Source organism: Pseudomyrmex gracilis, unplaced genomic scaffold (genome assembly GCF_002006095.1).
Source record: "Pseudomyrmex gracilis isolate BER0280 unplaced genomic scaffold, ASM200609v1 scaffold_190, whole genome shotgun sequence".
Lineage (NCBI taxonomy): Eukaryota > Metazoa > Arthropoda > Insecta > Hymenoptera > Formicidae > Pseudomyrmex > Pseudomyrmex gracilis.
Genome location: NW_018020774.1, coordinates 100354 through 117176, shown reverse-complemented (window position 1 = coordinate 117176; position 16823 = coordinate 100354). Strand labels below are relative to the sequence as shown.

The window sequence follows — 16823 nt, the reverse complement described above, 5'->3', positions numbered from 1 at the left end:
CAAAAAGTTCGCCTTGTAAGTTTCCCCACTCTTCCAAGAGCATATTCTCTTCGTTTCTTTTAGATTATGTCGCTTTACGGGACTCCCTTCTCCGCAGACCTCGCCGAACTTCAATCTTCTTTTTTTTTTCTATATCTATGCAAAATTGTTAAGTAAGCTTTATCTTGCCCTTCGACGTATCTAGTTAGCAAGACAAGTAATTTGAGAAGTGCAATACCTAACATTCTATTATCTTGGAGAACAATCAACGGTTATATGTGTATTCAACTTCTTTTAAAATTAAATCAAGCCTTCATAATTGCCTGTGTTTATTCTGTTGCACTTACAATGCATCGACACATCGGTAATTTTTGTACGCGCACGCGTCACAATGTTACATGCACTAATTCTTATATACTTCTTTTATCTTTTGCTCGTGCGTCTTCTACACAATTAATTCTGCAAACAAATGTAAATAAGTTCTATTTTTTCTTTTATTTTAAGCAACTATATGTTCTTGTTATTATATACTATTTTTCGCTACAATTATCCACACGAAACAACATTCTATGCAAACCTCTAGATGCTTCATTACACGTGAAGTTATGAACATCTGTTGTCTGTGGTTTAGACATTTTTATCTGGCGGTTTTAGACATTTTTTCCTAAGGAAATTTCCATTTCAAGTACAGTCGGTTGCTTTTAATGGAAATTTCCATTGCAGTTGGAATGCTACGATGCAAGTATGAGTACATACATATATATACTGCCATAAGAAACCACAGGTGTATTCGACGGGTTTTTATTTACTTGGTCTAACTTACGTCAGCAAAAATTAATAATGAAACATTTTGAATTTTTGTTCTGCAAGCTTAAAAATAACGATTATCTGCTAAGCGTTTTATTGCTCAAGTTTTTACCGCCAATCGGTTAACAAAACCGTTTAACAAATCTGTTAAAGTTTTGCCGCCACTTTATGCTAGTAATAGATTCGTTGCTTAAATTCTTTCTTTTAACCTTTTTGCACTTAAAATAAGATAAATATATTTTAATATGTATATTTTAATAAAAAAAAAAAACGAGATAAAGTCGAAAAATATAACCGACACGAATCAGACCCAACGTTTTTGATCAACTCTGTTGACAAAATGACGACAGACTTTTATCTAGCTATAATTCTGTTGTCAATTTTAATATTAGATTCAACTGCTTTTTGAATATCTAAAGATGATTTGTGTGTTTGACATTAACCGCGTTACTGTTATTTTTATATTGATGTTTCGCGAACATTTTAGTTTACTTCATTAGAGTTTCAAGAACAGTTTAATGCGGCGTTTTTTGAGTAGTTGTCAACATTCGCTAAGAGAGAGAGAGAACAATTTACATTCTACATATCACAGTAAAGAATTTTATTTTTTGGCATCAATTTCTTGATGGACTTTCGAGTTATCCTTTGAGTGATAATCACAAAGTGATTAAAAGAATTATTAACATTATTTATTGGAGGAAAAGATAGAATAAGAAATCTAATGAATAGGATTTGTATAAAGAAGACATCAGAGATAAAAAAAATAATCTCTCAAGAATAAAGATCTTGATTTAATGACAAATATCATTGAATTAATTTGATATTACTAATTAATATTATTACTTATATATAATTTGAGATACTATTTTTTCTCTTTGATAAATTATATAAATAGTAAATTTTTCGGCTTTACTTAAATATAAATGTAAAAATAATGAAATTTGCGTCTAACTGCGCCTTAGCTCAATTAATAAATCGTATCATTTATGTATTGTAATTGCTATTTTCACAACATACAACTCGTTATTATATTTATTATCTCTTATAATCTATTTTCTCCAGCTGCACCAAAGGTCGAAGTTGCTCAGCAAATATTCTCATATCTTCCGCTATGGCATCTTGTCCACTGGAAGCCAGCACACTGAGCTCCACGAGATAACTTTGTGTTATCATGTCAGACATTCCTTCTGGTGCCTTGTTCATCTGATTTACTTTAATGATTTTTGAAACAATAATCTTCATTCTACCTTTACGGAATATGTAACCGCGCATAGTATATTCGTAATCTACTTTGCAGCCTAGCTCGTTGAGAAAATCTACTACTGTGTTGCTCGTAGCGATGTCAATGCTACTGCGTACAATTGTGGGCCGAGATTTATCTACCTCAGGTGTGCCAATATACCGCAATTGCCACGGCATATCTGACATGGATTGCTCTACGGAACGTCGAGCTCGCAACAATAACGGAGTCTCTTGTGAAGAACCTCTAAAAAAACCAGATAAATTCTCAATTGAAAGTAAAAATCAGCATAAATTATTCATAGGATATAAGTAAAATATATTATACCTGCGAATACTGTAACATATTTCGTGATCGTAGAAAGATTCCGGTCCGCTATCTACGTTGTCACATAAACCACGAAGCCTGTGCAAAAGTACTTCCACAGAAGAGTCCAGTACTGATCCCTGCAATAGATATTCCTGGTTCGGGATAATGTTGGACTTGTGAGCAGCACTCAGATTGTCCATAGCAGTGCTGATTGAAGCAGTCATATTGACTTCGCTAAAATTTTGAGAAGCAATTATTTTCTCAAAGCGTTTATGATAAAAAGAAAATAGAAAGAAAGAAAAATATCGCGATTTAAAAAAGTTTATACATAATTCTATATCTAATCTACAATACTTACTCGAAAATAGACTTGTGTGGATTTATATGATTTTTAAAATATCTTCAGATCCTTTTTTTAGCATATGTTTACTAAACAAATTTGTGTGTTTTAAAGTGTAGATAGGTTAGGATATGATCAAGCATACTTTAAGGCCTGTTCTACAATACACTCGTAAGCTTTAAGTCGTAAGAAATTGACCAATCACAATCGATTATTCTTCTGTAATCTGTCTGCGATTGGTCAATTTCTTGCTTCTGACTTCTAATTTATTACTAATATCTCATTGTAGAAGGCCCTTAAGGGGTAAGGTTCTTGGAGTTATTTCATTTTTGTCAATACAAGTAATTATTTCGCGTTTTTTAACACACGTCTTTCATTGGCTAACAGTAAGGCAGTAGGTAGTGCGAAATGGGAATTGCCCATTTCGTAATTCCCGTTGATTCTTCACCGAAAAATAGTTTACTCTCTACTCCTACACAGTGATAAAAGATCGAGCCTGCAACGAGAGTATCAAAGCGGTGGAGACACGCACACAAGCAAGAATCGTCGTGCGTGCCCCACCGCTTCGATTGGCTTCGATACTCTCGTTGCTACGGGCTCGATCTTTCATCATTGCTCCTACTCCTACAGCCTTACTACCTTCATTGTAGACTAGCCATTATGCGTTATGCGTTATGCAAAAGTCTGTGCTGGCCCAGTGGTCTCGCGGCCTCAGTGCAGGGGCTGCGAACCCAGAGGTCTCGAGTTCGAATCCGCTCACGACCTAAGGATTTTTTCCGAGTCGGTCCCTTTCAATCGAGTTTATCAATTGATCGGTGAACTAAATCGAGACTCCAAAAATTAATTCGAGTGTAATCTCGAATTAATCTACCTCCCACAAGGCGATGACAGTCACAACATCTTGAACATGAGCCCCCGACACAGATGGGGGGCACGCCCACTGTGAAAGAAGGCCGTGTATTGCGTGATAGTAGTGTACTGCACAACCCCCTCATGAAAAAGTATAAAAATTCAATTAACTTCGACAATAGATGTGTCTTAATAGCCTAGATTAGCTGAAGGCACGTAAAATACCCCCCCCTCCAAAAAAAAAGTCTGTGCTTTAAATGTAGAACAAAGATAGACTGACCTTGAAACACGTGAGCGGTCCAAGCAAACGAACCTTACTAAAGACACTTACTAAAATTCCTTCTTTTAAGAGGTTTGAGTCTTCGCTAAAATGGTTTAAAAAAAAATCTTGTCTTTAGTAATTTTTTAGTGAAGTCGGTTGGCCATCTACAAGAAAGTCAACAAACATACATGTACACACTTCCACATTAACATGCACTAACGCATTTTTATTTTATTTTATGTACAAGGTTGCCAGACAACCTGCTTTAGCGGGAAAGTCCCGAGTTGCATGATTAATTCTCGGGTTCCGAGCTGTCCATAAAAATTCCGCGAAGTTCGATTCTACATAGTATTTATAATTATATATATATATATATATGTCGGCAGACAATTATACGCAATATTGGCGTATTGTTACGTGCAAATAACGACAAGTTGCTGTAAACTGCTGTCTTTTTGACAAAAATTATTTGTTTTTCGACAGATTTTGATATTAATTCACACAAAACAAAAATCTCATTAGATGTTCACTAGACACGTTCACAGTTTCATGAGATATCCATACGAACTCTAATGAGATCTCTGGATATTGTTTTATGTAAGTAGAGTGTACAAATATATACGTAAATTGTTATTGTGTGTATTTACTACAGAGATTTATATGAACGCGTTTCTGCAAGAAGAAGATATGTATATACGTACACAGTTTAGATTTTCGATAAACCTTAAATCGTCTCGAAAACAAAAGCATTTTTAAATTGCTCTCTTATCAGTTACTTTATGATACCATAAAAACACAACGCATCTGTCTCTTATAATTTCACTTCTTTTCATCATAATTTGAATATAGTATATAGCATCGTTTGTTTATAATTATTTTCTAATTATATTTTCGAAGATGTTTAAAGAACAAATGACTAATACAGCAAATATAGTGATTACACAAAACTGCAGTTTATATATATAAAAGATGTAATCTTATTTTATAAAATATAATTTTCGAGAATTGTGCATTGCAGGGAAATTTGTAATTTGCGTTTAGTTAATAAAATTTAGAAAAATTGAGGCATAACGTTAAACAATAGGCTTGCAAAAAATCGATACTTTTATAGTAACAATATAGTAGCAATTAAATAATGATATAGCTGTCATCAATCTTTTGTCATTAATCTTTTTCATCGTTTAATCTATTGTATCAAAAACTTCATTATAATTATCTACAGAGATAATTTATGTCTTCAAATTGCGACATACTTATCTGTATATTTGGAGAATAGTGACGTGCTCTTTGAGAGATCGACACTCGTTACTTATATTCGTAGGCACGAATGGATTCTCTTTATTGTACTCGTGACTTCAGAGAAGAATGTCCGATTCAACGACTCGTTATTCACTCGCGGATGTCGCGAAGTGCAACGGCAAGAATGGAGCAAGAACTTGGATTGTGATAAACGACTATATTTACGATGTAACGGATTACATGGATGGGGTATGCGACTTTAATTAATAGATAAATATTTGTTTAATGTAATGTATAAATATAAATATTTAAATTATATTACACTTTTTTGATCGCATATGCAATAGAATAAACTACTTATTTTTGACAGTCTGTGACGTCAACTTTAATTGAAACAACGTCTATTTTTTCCGTATAGAATATAGTAATTTAATATAACAAAAACAATTTATAATACATATTATACACACACACAGAAAAGAAAAGGTTCCTACAAGATTCTACACATTGATCCAATTACGGTTTTTATTCATTTGTGTCGCTTTTGACCCCATTTTGCAAAAGTACGAGTTTTGTAATATTAGCAACTGTCTGCTGAATATATTACTGATTTTACGTACAATCAGTAATATATTCTTTAGAAGTTACTAATATTATACAACTGTATACGTTGTGGTTTTGTGCTTATTCTGAAAAAGATTTACATTTTTTTCTCAGAAATTGTTTATGTGATATATCTTTAATTAATTATTACATTACGTAGTTTATATATATTTCTACGCTATTTTTATATATGTTATTAATTTAGTTGTTAATTATGTGACATTTTTCGGTTTAAGTTTGTTTTTCATATTGCATTGGAACTTTTTTAAGTCTGATTTTTAAAATAAATAAATTATATTGTATATATTTGAACTTCTTTATTATATAAAGCATCCTGGTGGACCAGAGCTAATTGAAGAATACGCAGGAAAAGATGCGACTAGTGGATTCGATGATTTTGGTCATTCTTCTGATGCAAAAAAGATGCTTAAAGATTATTTAATCGGCGAACTCAAAGACGTAAGTGTGTGTAAAATAAATGTGTGTAACATATATGTGTATCATATATGTGCACATCGTAGAGTTACAACGTCTGATCATATAATATATGCGTATAATAAGTTAGTGAATTCAATAATATATTATAGGATGATAAAAAGATCAACAGAAAGAAAAAGCACACTGTTACTAATGGAATAAAAATAGACGAAATAAACAGACCAAAGCGAAGGTACGTTCTTTGAATCTTTAAAAACAAAATAAATTTAGAGATATAATAAACAAAAAAACAGATTATATATAATATATATGTAAATAATTTATATACACTTTTAATATAAAAGAAAATGTTTTATATAATTTGTTTATTTACGTTTTAATTGCGTTATATAATGAGCGGGCACAATGTAATTAATATGATAAAACTGTTATGTTTAACAATAATTACTTTAATAGTAATGTGTAATTAGTTGACTTTATTATTTTTATTTGTTGTTTAACTTTAGTATTTTTTTACTTATATGTTTCAGAGCTTTCTTACGAATGATCTGTGGCAGATGTGCTTAATCTTGAAAAGAAGCATTGTAAGCATTGACCATGTGTTCTTATACAGACACACATATGTTTTTATAATTATAATTTTATTTATTACGTCACCATACATATATGTACACTCGTTGTGTTGTTATCTGTACGAGACGCTGTACGTGACGAAGTGCATAGTATTGATAACAATCATCGAATTTAAAAATGATTCGCTTATCGCTAGTGTAAGTGACATTGGAAATACCTATACAAAGAAAATTGCCAGTAAATCTCTAAATGCGTCATCCACTTATCGCATCTCAGTGGACTTTCCGATTTCCTACTTGTATAATTTTATCTCTTTAACGAGAGTCTGCGAATGTTATTCGCGACTTTATACTTTGTATCTTTTTAATTTAACTTTACTAAATTTGTACAAAAATCGACGTCTTTTTTTTTAACGAAGACACTAAGTACATGTGTTTATCGACAAAAATTATATACCACAATGTACAAGATTTCAGTGTATATAACTTATATTTATTCAAAATAAACAGAACTATTAAGTTTCGATCTTTTCGTTTGGATCTTTTACTGAAAATCAACAGCACAGAATAAATTATAGTACCTTTAGAAATCTCGTTTTTTATAAATAATGTTTCTTTCAATATAACGCCAAACAACAAGTTACATGTGAGTCAAACTCAAAGAAATCTACCAGGAAAACGGTTAATGTTTAACTTTATATTGATCTAAGAAAGAGAAATATATGATCTTAGCTTCTCTGCGTCAGAGAGGAGCCAATCCCGATAGCCAAGATTTCTTTTGTGCAGATCGACTGTTGCACAAATCCTATTTTTCTAGATCTCGTTTGCACGAAACCTTTTTGCACAGATCCTGATTGTCCATAGTCGTCTTTGCATAGATGACGAAGACGTATTTCCCAGATCCCGTTTCCGCATAAACTATATTGCACATATTCCGATTGTCCATTACAATCATTGCACAGATAGTTGCAACTATCTGTGCAATGATTGTAATGAACATCTCATAGTTGGCTACATATAGCATAGAACATTAGTGCACGTGAAAAGTTATGAATTCATAAAAAATCTTGCTACAACAAACGACGGCTAAATCTGAGGCAAGATCCACGTAAGTTTATAACTTTCCACGCAAAGCGAGATTCGAAAAGGAGCGTAAGGGAGCCCAACCTTCCCTGCATATACGCTTACAAAATAAACAAAAAGAACATTAAAAAAGTAGTCTTGTTTTAATATGCGCAATATGATTTATGTGCAAACGGGATTATGTGCAACAGTCGATCTGCGCAAAAAAATCTTGACAATCGACATCCTGTAACGTCAGACATATTAATAAATTTGTTTTGTAATCTACTATGGAGCATCTTAGAATAGACCGATGTCTTGAAATAAAAATTCTCAGTATTCAAAATTTTTTGTGTTATGTCAAAGTCATGTTTCGATTCTGTTCAGTGACTTCTGAAATATTGTCAATATTTTTATTAATCTGATTTCTGTGCTTCATAATTATTTAACTTTTGTTTTGTTTTGTTGACTAAATAATCAACAATTTAACGCATTCAATTTGACGTTCTATAAGTTATATATGTTTAAATTCACCATTAAATATTTTGAAGTTAAATCCAACCTCCCGTTACTCGACCTGTTGCCTTGGACTTTCCACGTTCACTTGTAGTAGCTTGAGCCACTGCAGTTTTCGGTGCTTCTTTCTTCTGATTTACTTCAGAGACTTTTTTTTCGTCGCTGTTATCCCCTTTCTTTGGTGCTTCCCGACTGCTGCTTTCCAACTGCTTACGCTTATCTTCATCCGGTACTGTCTCACTTTCTTTTTGTTCTCTTGACTTTTGCGTTTCACTTGGTTCTTTTGTCTTATCTTCCTTTTTGTCTTTATTCTTATCTTCGGTTTTCTTATCGGGCTTTGCTGGTGACTGTTTACCATCTTCTCCGAGATCCTCGGGTATAGGTGAAGGCGATCTGACTTCAGTGGTTTTAATATCGAGTGTTTTTTTATCTGTCATTAATTTCTCCATGCTGCCGCTGCTGCTAGTTGACTTCAATACGCTTTTCTTTAACATCTCAGAAACGGGTCGTGGAATCGAAGATGTAGAAGTTTCCGCGATCATAACTTTACTACTTTTTCGAGGTTCCTCACTGTTTTCAGTTGCTTTCGAAGGATCGTCTGCACCTATGTACAAGTGATTAATTCTAATATTTGTGATATATTTTTTTCGTTTTTGAATTATTTTGCATAAAACGTTTAGAATAAAAGCGAATTAACTCTAGCATCTTGTGCCGATCTTAAATTTACATGGAAAGAGAGATGCACATTAATGTTTAAAACTTTAAATTTGAATATAAACTTACCATCGGTTTTCTCCTCTTGCTTGCCTTTTCTCAACATAAATTTAGCGTAGGCTATCCTGGTAGCCGGCGTAACTTCCGACAGATTTGGATTATAGTCGACCAGTCGTTTCGGGTCCATAGACTCTAGATCGGAATCTGGTTGATGTCGTAAGTGACGACGCAGACTACGTCTGGTTTGACGTTGCACCGCCTCGTTTGTGCTTCCAATTGGATCTTTTGCAATAGTATTTTGTCTCACCACAGCATTCCAGTCTTTTTTGACGGTAGCGCTTCCTTTACGTCCAATGGCCTTTGCGATTTGAGTAAACACATCCTTCGGCTCTTTCTCGTTCTGAATTACAGCTTGCACAATACCCTCCACTAAGCCAATTTGGAAATCCTTTTGCAGACGACGTTCCATTACTCTGCCTTTCTTGCCTGGTACTTTAGAGAATAAAATATATTTGTTGACTTTTCGTTTGTTCACACAATATCGACAACTTAATAATTCAATTACGTGAATTTTTATGATAAATTAACAATTGTTTATTTGAGAAATATTCTTTTTTTGAATAGATATAGGTGCGATTAATAACACACACACACACACACACACACACACACAATAATATACTAACTAGTTGCATCATCTTTAGTTATTTGTGGTGTATGCATCCCGTTGTTTTTAAGAATATCGATTAATTCATATCGAAAACTTGAGACATCCTGGCGAATTTCTCTGACATCATCTTCTGTAATACCAAAATCATCTCGTTTCCTTTGCTCAGCCGTTACATAACGACGTACAAGCAATCGCACTACGGTATTGTGTCTAGCCAAAGCCTTCTCCCGAGACTTTTTCTAAAATAACATTGTTAATATACTATATTAATGCATGTCCTACTATCTACTATGAATGAATATCTAATTAATGTGTATATAATAAAATTTTCAAATCTTATTTGTTTAAATTAATTAATTAAATAGAATTTTGTAAAACAAAGTACGTATGTAAGACTGGTTAGTGTTCTTACAGAAATGTATTATTGATATGATCAAAATAATATTTACTCTGAGAATAAAAGCACTTTTCAACTGTAATTTATTATAAATATTATTAAATAATACTTAATATAATAATTAATAAGTATTATTTTGATCGCATCAGTAAGAAATTTCTGTAAAAGTATTTTAATAAAAATTATTTACAATAAAAGATTTTGTAGTACGACCGGCGTTTCCGCACTTGACTAGCTTTTGAAATGTTTTACTCGTTGGAATCATATTAAACGGCGGTGGCACAGTGTCACCATCCTCAAAGTAACTCATCCATAAATGACTTCTAGCAAATTTCCATTCTGTATCAGATCTTTCCTAAAAAAAAAAAAAAAAGAAAACACAATGCATTAAAATTCCACAAAAATATGAATCTAATATAACACATTTTAATGTGTATGTATAAGAAAATGAATTTTTCTCACCGAAATGATTTGATAGGAATTGGACATCATAGCGATTAACATATTCAATAATACAATGACGTTTATCACGGAATAAGAACCGAACATGAGAAGCGCCCAAAATCGCGTAAAGCTTTTGATGCCCGTTAGATCAAACGATATTAACTCGACCATTCCGAAACTTGCCCAAAAGAGAGACTGCGATGTCTCGAACAAACTGAAAAGTAAATATTTTAGAATTTCTTATTTAAAAAAATATTTAACACACATACACACACACACAAAATGATGTCTAAATTAATGTCACAAATCTACAGACGTATTATTTTTTTGTACATTTCTTACTATCTAAATATAAAAAAACAATAATAATAATTAGTATTATTAATTATAAATTTTTCAACTCAGATCTGTTGTAAAATACACGTGTAAATATCGCGCGTGACATTAGTCTAAGAATCACTCTGTATACGCGCGAACGTGTGCGCGCGTGTGTAAATCAATCTTTTGTACTTAGCAAATCTTCTCCATGTGGAACAGGCTTTTTCTTGATTATCAAAATCTGGCAAGTCGGATAAGTGATAACATTTTCTTTTCTCTAAATCCGCGTAATACCACAGTAGCTGATTCATACCTGAAATATAAAATTCGAGTTTAAAAGATATTGTACGTCGCATTTACTCGTTGGCACATTATTCGGTCTACTTTTTATCAATCCAGGCTGAAGAAAAAAGAATTATTAAAAGAAGAAAAAAAAATCATTTTTTTCGAGAGATTAATATAGTCGCACAAATGTCATACACTCGAGATGTGTGCAGACTTTTGGAACAAAGACTGTACGTCAAAACTTGTAGACAAACAAAAACTCCCGCGAATAAAAAAGCAAGTCGTAGGTGTTGCTACTCACCGCAGCCGAAGGCAAATAATACGAGAGTGTAAATAAAAAAAAACTTGATAATGTCTATTATCATCCTCCCGAGGGAAATCTGGAGTGGTCCGAGATGAGGATTTACGCTGAATATATGGACGAGTTTCAGAAAACTGCAAACACATCTCAAATAGTAATCGATGAAAGAAACACATCCGAGACAATTGATGCGAGAAATCACCTGAATATCATTCCAGCGGCAAACGCACCCTCCGAAAGCAACATCGGATCGAACGCATGCCATTGATCCCTCGGATACCAAGGATCCAACCCGCTCCAGTATTCTCTCTATTTTACTTCTCGCTATGTTTGTATTATGTTTAAGAGAGATAGAGAGATAGCGCACAGATTCGACAACTTACCTGCACTATCCACCAAGCAGTGATACGTAAGCTTATCCAGATAACATAAAAAGTATTTTGAATAAAATCTACGATATTCCACAAATCCGATACATATTCCAATAATCCGTCCGCCCATAAAGATTTGATTTCGCCGGCGATCAAACCTATCAAATGCGTTTTGCGTTAAAAATGAAAGAAAGTAAAGTAAGATAATAAATATAAAGTAATTAATTTTGAGAAGTGCGCGCTTTGAGAAAAACAAAGCAAAATTACATGCTGATGATTTTTTTTTTTTTTTTCATATAAAACAAAAAATAAAAAGCACATAATTTTTTAAACGCGTATAGGAGAAATTGCGTTATATATACTTATCACATAGATGACTACGCCTGTCTCGACAAAACCCGGGATACTTCCGCGTTCTCGTTTCTTCCAGCCGGCAAGTATCTCTCGCATCCATGCGTTACCAAATAATTCAATCAACAGATATTCGATTCTTTGTGACGCCATACCAAGAAGCACTAATAAAAAAATATGTATGTCTCTTTCGAGTCTTTTAATAAAGCACAAGAGTGTATTGATTTGATCTTACTTAGAAAAAATGCATACGACGCGGAATGACATATAAATTTGACAAAAGGTTTTTTCATAAACAATCCCATTTGCGAAGTTGGCGCCATCATATACATAGTGCTGTAAACCGGAAACATTGCTCCAAGTTTGCCTACTTCCACTAACTGTGCCACTATGTTTTTCCTTCGAAATCCCGGAAGACCGTCATACCAGATAGCGCCCAATAACTGTTGCACGTTCGGGTGAGCGACGAACTTCGATAAACACGCAAACACATTAAAATCATTACGTTACATAGCAATAGGTGAATGAATTTACTTGAGAAGATCTAGCATCTTAACATATTTTTGTCTAAGTTTGAACTCGCGCTATAATCTTTTGACTTTGTTTACTTGTACTCTTGTAAAAAACAAACATCAAATCTTCTCATTCGAATTCAACAACATCCCTACATACCTGCTTTTGTTTATATTTAATAGCCAGTTTAAGTCGGTCCAGGGTCTGTCTCTCCCCAGGGTCCCAATTCTCGCCGGTAGGATTATAGTTCAACATTACTTCCAATTCGTAAGATGTGCGCGCGTGATCCAACAGAGCGGTTGCAAATTCCTGAGTCTGTTCCCGCATTTCCTGATAAAAAAATATATAGAATATAAAAATTATGATCTATTTAATATAAAAAAGTGACATATAAAATAACTGTTATCTTAAGATAAGTATAATGCTGGGAAAGTAAATAAAGAACGTACACATTCTGTGTTAGAAAATATAGCGTGACGCATATCAAGATGCACTAATTGAGTAAAAAAAAAAGACAATAAGATAAATAAGCACGTGACAACTTTGAAATAGGTTTGGTTAGAATTTTTGATTCTTATAATAAAAAGAAAACTTTGTTACATATTGTAATTTGGCTCTAACCAAATTTATTTTGAGATAATAAAGAAAAAATGTATGTGTTTTTGCAAATACATGTATACGTACGTTGTACTGCGCGCGAAATTCTTGTTCTATCTTGCTGAGGTGACGCAGTTCCCATGAAAGCTCGAAGGCCGTCAAAAGTGGGTCTCTTGATGAAAGCGCGATTAGAGATGACGAGGTGAGCGCCCGATACGCGTTTATTCGCGCTTGCGAATGGCGAAGAGAATCCTGCTCGCTCGAAGTGACGCATTCATCGCAACCGCATCTACGAGAACATTACACTGACTTCTTCTTTTTTGCGCATAAATCTGCTAGTTTGCTTCCGGATAAAAATCTCTCAAAGGTCGTTATATCTTTCTACTTTATTGTTTTCTTCCTTTTCTCGTACCTAGCATCGTGAGGTGTTGGAAGAGTTGCGCCGCGATCCAAAAGCAGTTTCAATATCTCATAGTTATTTTTATGAGCTGCTAAAATCAACGGAGTTATGTCGGGTGTAAAATTCGATGACGAATCTACGGCTTCCCAACTCTAAAATAAATGCGCTTATATCATTTATTATGTGTGGTGAAAACCACATAAGCGTCTTAGAATAAATTTTCAAATTAAATTCAGTTCAAATTATCACGTGTATTATTCATTTACACGTTTAACTAAATATTAAAAAAATATATTTTGCGTGAACATCTAGCTGACACTGACTGACATTGACGTGAGTCAGTGTTAGCTAAATGTTCACGCTAGATGTCAACTAGCAAGTAAATCTTCGCTAGTTTGTTATGAGCTTAAATTTGTTGTTAAACTTATTGCGCTTATGTTTTCGCAATCTCGCGAAATTAATCCATTTGGTTAATGAAAAGTATACGCGCGCATGTTCAGTAAATAGCTTTGGTTATATTTTTAGGTATTATAAGTATATATCGCATATATATATATACAAAGTTATTTCGCTATCGAACGCTTAAAAATACAGTGACACGTGATTATTAACGAACTCACATAGGGCTGTCCTGGCTTGTGTATTCTTTCCTCCCATTCAAGTAAGATCTCTACCGCTTCTACAAACTCTTCTGTAATAGCGTGTAAAAGCGCGTCCTAAAAAAAAAAGACAAGATTATGGTTTTAAGCGTCTCACACTCTTAGAAGTGTGAACTTTATTGTTATAGAAACACGTTATAAGTAGCGCGGATAATTTATACAACAATGATATTTATTACGGTATATGCCGCCTACAAAAGGTATTATATGCACGCTTTCATTAGTGTATCCCGGTAGACATCGATTACGGTATATCAGCGTAACGCGCTGAATAATTAGGAGGGCGGTTGTCGTGTAATATTCATGAGAAAGAAAGATAGAGAGACGCATTCTCTCTCTTGAGGGATTCCACAATAATACTACTTACCTTCACTTCGATTCCCATTTCGAGCAACAGCTTGATAAGATCGTAGTTTTCATTTTCGATAGCGGCTATCAATGCCGATCGATTTAGCGGATCGACGCAATTAATATTTAATATCTCCGGATGATCTCGGTTTTCTTCGATTAACCTGTTTGATAAATTACACGGCAATTATTGTAATAAAAAGTCAGTTGATCGCGGGATGACTCGAAGTTGACACACAATCTTTCAATTTGAAATCATTTTTGGGATTTACAAATGTGTATGTGATCAAGCACATTGATCAAAAATCATTTATCAAATGTTTTCAATCAAATCGCGGAGCATGAAGTACTTTTTTTAACAACCCGCAAGATAACATATAAATGAAAAGACTTGTTAATTGTGAAAAATATCACAGTAGAAGTTTTTTTTTTTTTCAGATACATTTACGTACGGAAAATAAAATTAATGAGAAGCTTGCACGAATATATTACATTGCTTAATAGTTTCTCATAGTGCTTGATAATATACGATGTTGAAGAGAGAAGGGGATTTATATATTCTAAAACTTAGTGTATTTTATGTTTTGTCTCAGCATGTCTTTACAGCAGCTTTCTCTCTCTCATTATTAACGCGAAGCGTGTGATGCTTAGGATTACCTTCTGACGGTAGCACAATCACCTCGTTCCGCGCTGAGCAGGAAATGCTTTTCGACCGGGCCAAGAACATAGTCAACGGGTGGCTGTAACGACTGCACCGAGGGCGGCCTCGCTTCGTTCGAGAGCAAATTTTGCTGCGATTCCGACGGATTCATTTTTTTGTCCGTGTTTTTTCTCTATTCTCTCTAAGTCATCACGTACTAAACAAGATGTTAAAAATGTCAAAGTTTTAATTATTACATGCCTTTTTAGTTGTCCAACTATTTTTTACTAATTCAAGATTGACATTGTTGTCTCGTTTTTGTTAATACAACATTTACAAGAAACATCAAAGTTGTCGAGAAAAATGAAAGTTTATTGTATACGCGTGTACAGTGTATAGATAATTTTCGGTTGATGCAAAAGAATATGGAAACGGGTATAAAAAACGATATTAAGGCTTCCTCTTCTACATAAAACATACATTCAGCTCACAGTCAGCCAAGGTATTTATTTTTCCATAATATTGACGTGACACAAAATTATAATAGAAGAAATAAGGCCAATAAAGAATCAAACGCTGTGTAAATTAATATACACGATGTAAGTAATAATAATCGAATTAAATTTAATTCGAAAATCTATATCGCATGTTTAGTTTGCATATCTCGCGTATAGAAATACTTTGTTTAAAATCTCTGTGAATTTAATTTGAAAAAATTATAGCAAAAAAAACACCTTGGCCAGAAGTCGAATCCAAACTGGCCTTATTATTATTTTTTTTTGTAGTTGAATACTAGAAAGCCGTCCACGATGTACAATTTTTATATTTGTTCAAAATTATAATACGCAATAGCTTCTTAAATCAAAATATGATATCTATTAACTATCCGCGATCTATTTTATGTATTCTTCCTTCCGATTTCAATGTTCGTTTGTACTCACGTATTTTTCTTTACGCCGACGCCGGCATGCTTACGCGAGAAATGTCGCAAGTGAACTGTATGACGATGTGGTTCGACGAAACCTTACGACGCTGACAGGTAAGTTAATCCGCAGGGCGCGGATTAAGCACGCACTGAAAGAAAACGAGAGCGGCTGGACTTACCAGCAAAAGCGGTCGTGGTACATTGTGTCCAGGCGTTATATGGTATTGGTATTATCATCTATGTAGAATGAGAGAAAGAGAAAGAGAGAGAGAGAGAGAGAGAGACTATCTCTTTCTCTTTTTCTAACCCCTCGATTAATGGATCATGAGAGTTTCGTGACGGGGAAGAAGCGACTAAGTCTAAAGCTCCAGTATGCCGCCGACGTGCCGCGATACATTCTTCTTCATTTTCCGCCACCGCGAATTTCTTCTGTCTCTTCTGTCGTTTCGTGTGATTATTTATCTCCCTGGGGCGACGTGTGTGTCATTTCCGTTTTTCCCTCCCAGTGCAGCGCAAATCCGTAACAATTCAAGAAAAGCATAGAAAAAACGATAGATATACGGAAAAAAGATACGTATGCTCTGATCTGTCTTCCCTCCTATTCTCTCTCTTTTTTTTCCTGGTTGATATTTGCAACAGCAATTGCATATCCTTACATTTCAACGATAAATAAA

At 33.9% G+C, this 16823-nt stretch overlaps 3 protein-coding genes across 4 annotated transcripts; 1 reads left to right on the top strand and 2 right to left on the bottom strand.

Moving 5' to 3' along the window:
- Positions 1–1749: 1749 nt before the first annotated feature.
- Positions 1750–8319, bottom strand: LOC109858137 (mediator of RNA polymerase II transcription subunit 18). 2 transcript variants are annotated; one of them, XM_020435113.1, is made up of 3 exons: positions 8235–8319; positions 2354–2569; positions 1750–2272 (listed from the first exon to the last, which is right to left on the bottom strand). In XM_020435113.1, exons 2-3 carry the CDS (start codon positions 2557–2559, stop codon positions 1822–1824), a joined length of 657 nt encoding a protein of 218 aa, XP_020290702.1. In that variant the 5' UTR covers positions 2560–2569; positions 8235–8319; the 3' UTR covers positions 1750–1821. The 2 variants fall into 2 exon arrangements, with proteins under 2 accessions (XP_020290702.1, XP_020290701.1); XM_020435112.1 differs by lacking the exon at positions 8235–8319 and adding an exon at positions 2694–2891.
- Positions 5086–7164, top strand: LOC109858138 (cytochrome b5-like). Its single transcript, XM_020435114.1, has 4 exons — positions 5086–5274; positions 5959–6087; positions 6216–6298; positions 6597–7164. Exons 1-4 carry the CDS (start codon positions 5152–5154, stop codon positions 6631–6633), a joined length of 372 nt encoding a protein of 123 aa, XP_020290703.1. The 5' UTR covers positions 5086–5151; the 3' UTR covers positions 6634–7164.
- On the bottom strand, positions 6689–16273 carry LOC109858136 (transient receptor potential protein). Its single transcript, XM_020435111.1, has 19 exons — positions 16166–16273; positions 15242–15441; positions 14604–14748; positions 14198–14293; positions 13590–13729; positions 13265–13466; positions 12740–12910; positions 12303–12537; positions 12079–12231; positions 11729–11874; positions 11548–11654; positions 11346–11479; positions 10952–11072; positions 10460–10655; positions 10188–10352; positions 9617–9839; positions 9000–9422; positions 8235–8820; positions 6689–8093 (listed from the first exon to the last, which is right to left on the bottom strand). The coding sequence occupies exons 2-18, from the start codon at positions 15394–15396 to the stop codon at positions 8252–8254; spliced, it is 3381 nt and encodes a 1126-aa protein (XP_020290700.1). The 5' UTR covers positions 15397–15441; positions 16166–16273; the 3' UTR covers positions 6689–8093; positions 8235–8251.
- Between the last annotated feature and the right edge of the window lie 550 nt (positions 16274–16823).

Bases quoted from the DNA above. Each gene is read 5' to 3' on its own strand.
- LOC109858138 (XM_020435114.1), top strand. From the start codon at position 5,152: ATGTCCGATTCAACGACTCGTTATTCACTCGCGGATGTCGCGAAGTGC. The intron at 6,088-6,215 runs GTAAGTGTGTGT...AATATATTATAG, and splicing joins TAATCGGCGAACTCAAAGAC to GATGATAAAAAGATCAACAG. The intron at 6,299-6,596 runs GTACGTTCTTTG...TATATGTTTCAG, and splicing joins ATAAACAGACCAAAGCGAAG to AGCTTTCTTACGAATGATCT.
- LOC109858136 (XM_020435111.1), bottom strand. From the start codon at position 15,396: ATGAATCCGTCGGAATCGCAGCAAAATTTGCTCTCGAACGAAGCGAGG. The intron at 12,911-13,264 runs GTACGTATACAT...TTTTTTTATCAG, and splicing joins AATTTCGCGCGCAGTACAAC to GAAATGCGGGAACAGACTCA. The intron at 10,656-10,951 runs GTACAAAAGATT...TTTACTTTTCAG, and splicing joins ACATGGAGAAGATTTGCTAA to TTTGTTCGAGACATCGCAGT.
- LOC109858137 (XM_020435113.1), bottom strand. From the start codon at position 2,559: ATGACTGCTTCAATCAGCACTGCTATGGACAATCTGAGTGCTGCTCAC. The intron at 2,273-2,353 runs GTATAATATATT...TGGTTTTTTTAG, and splicing joins ATATGTTACAGTATTCGCAG to AGGTTCTTCACAAGAGACTC.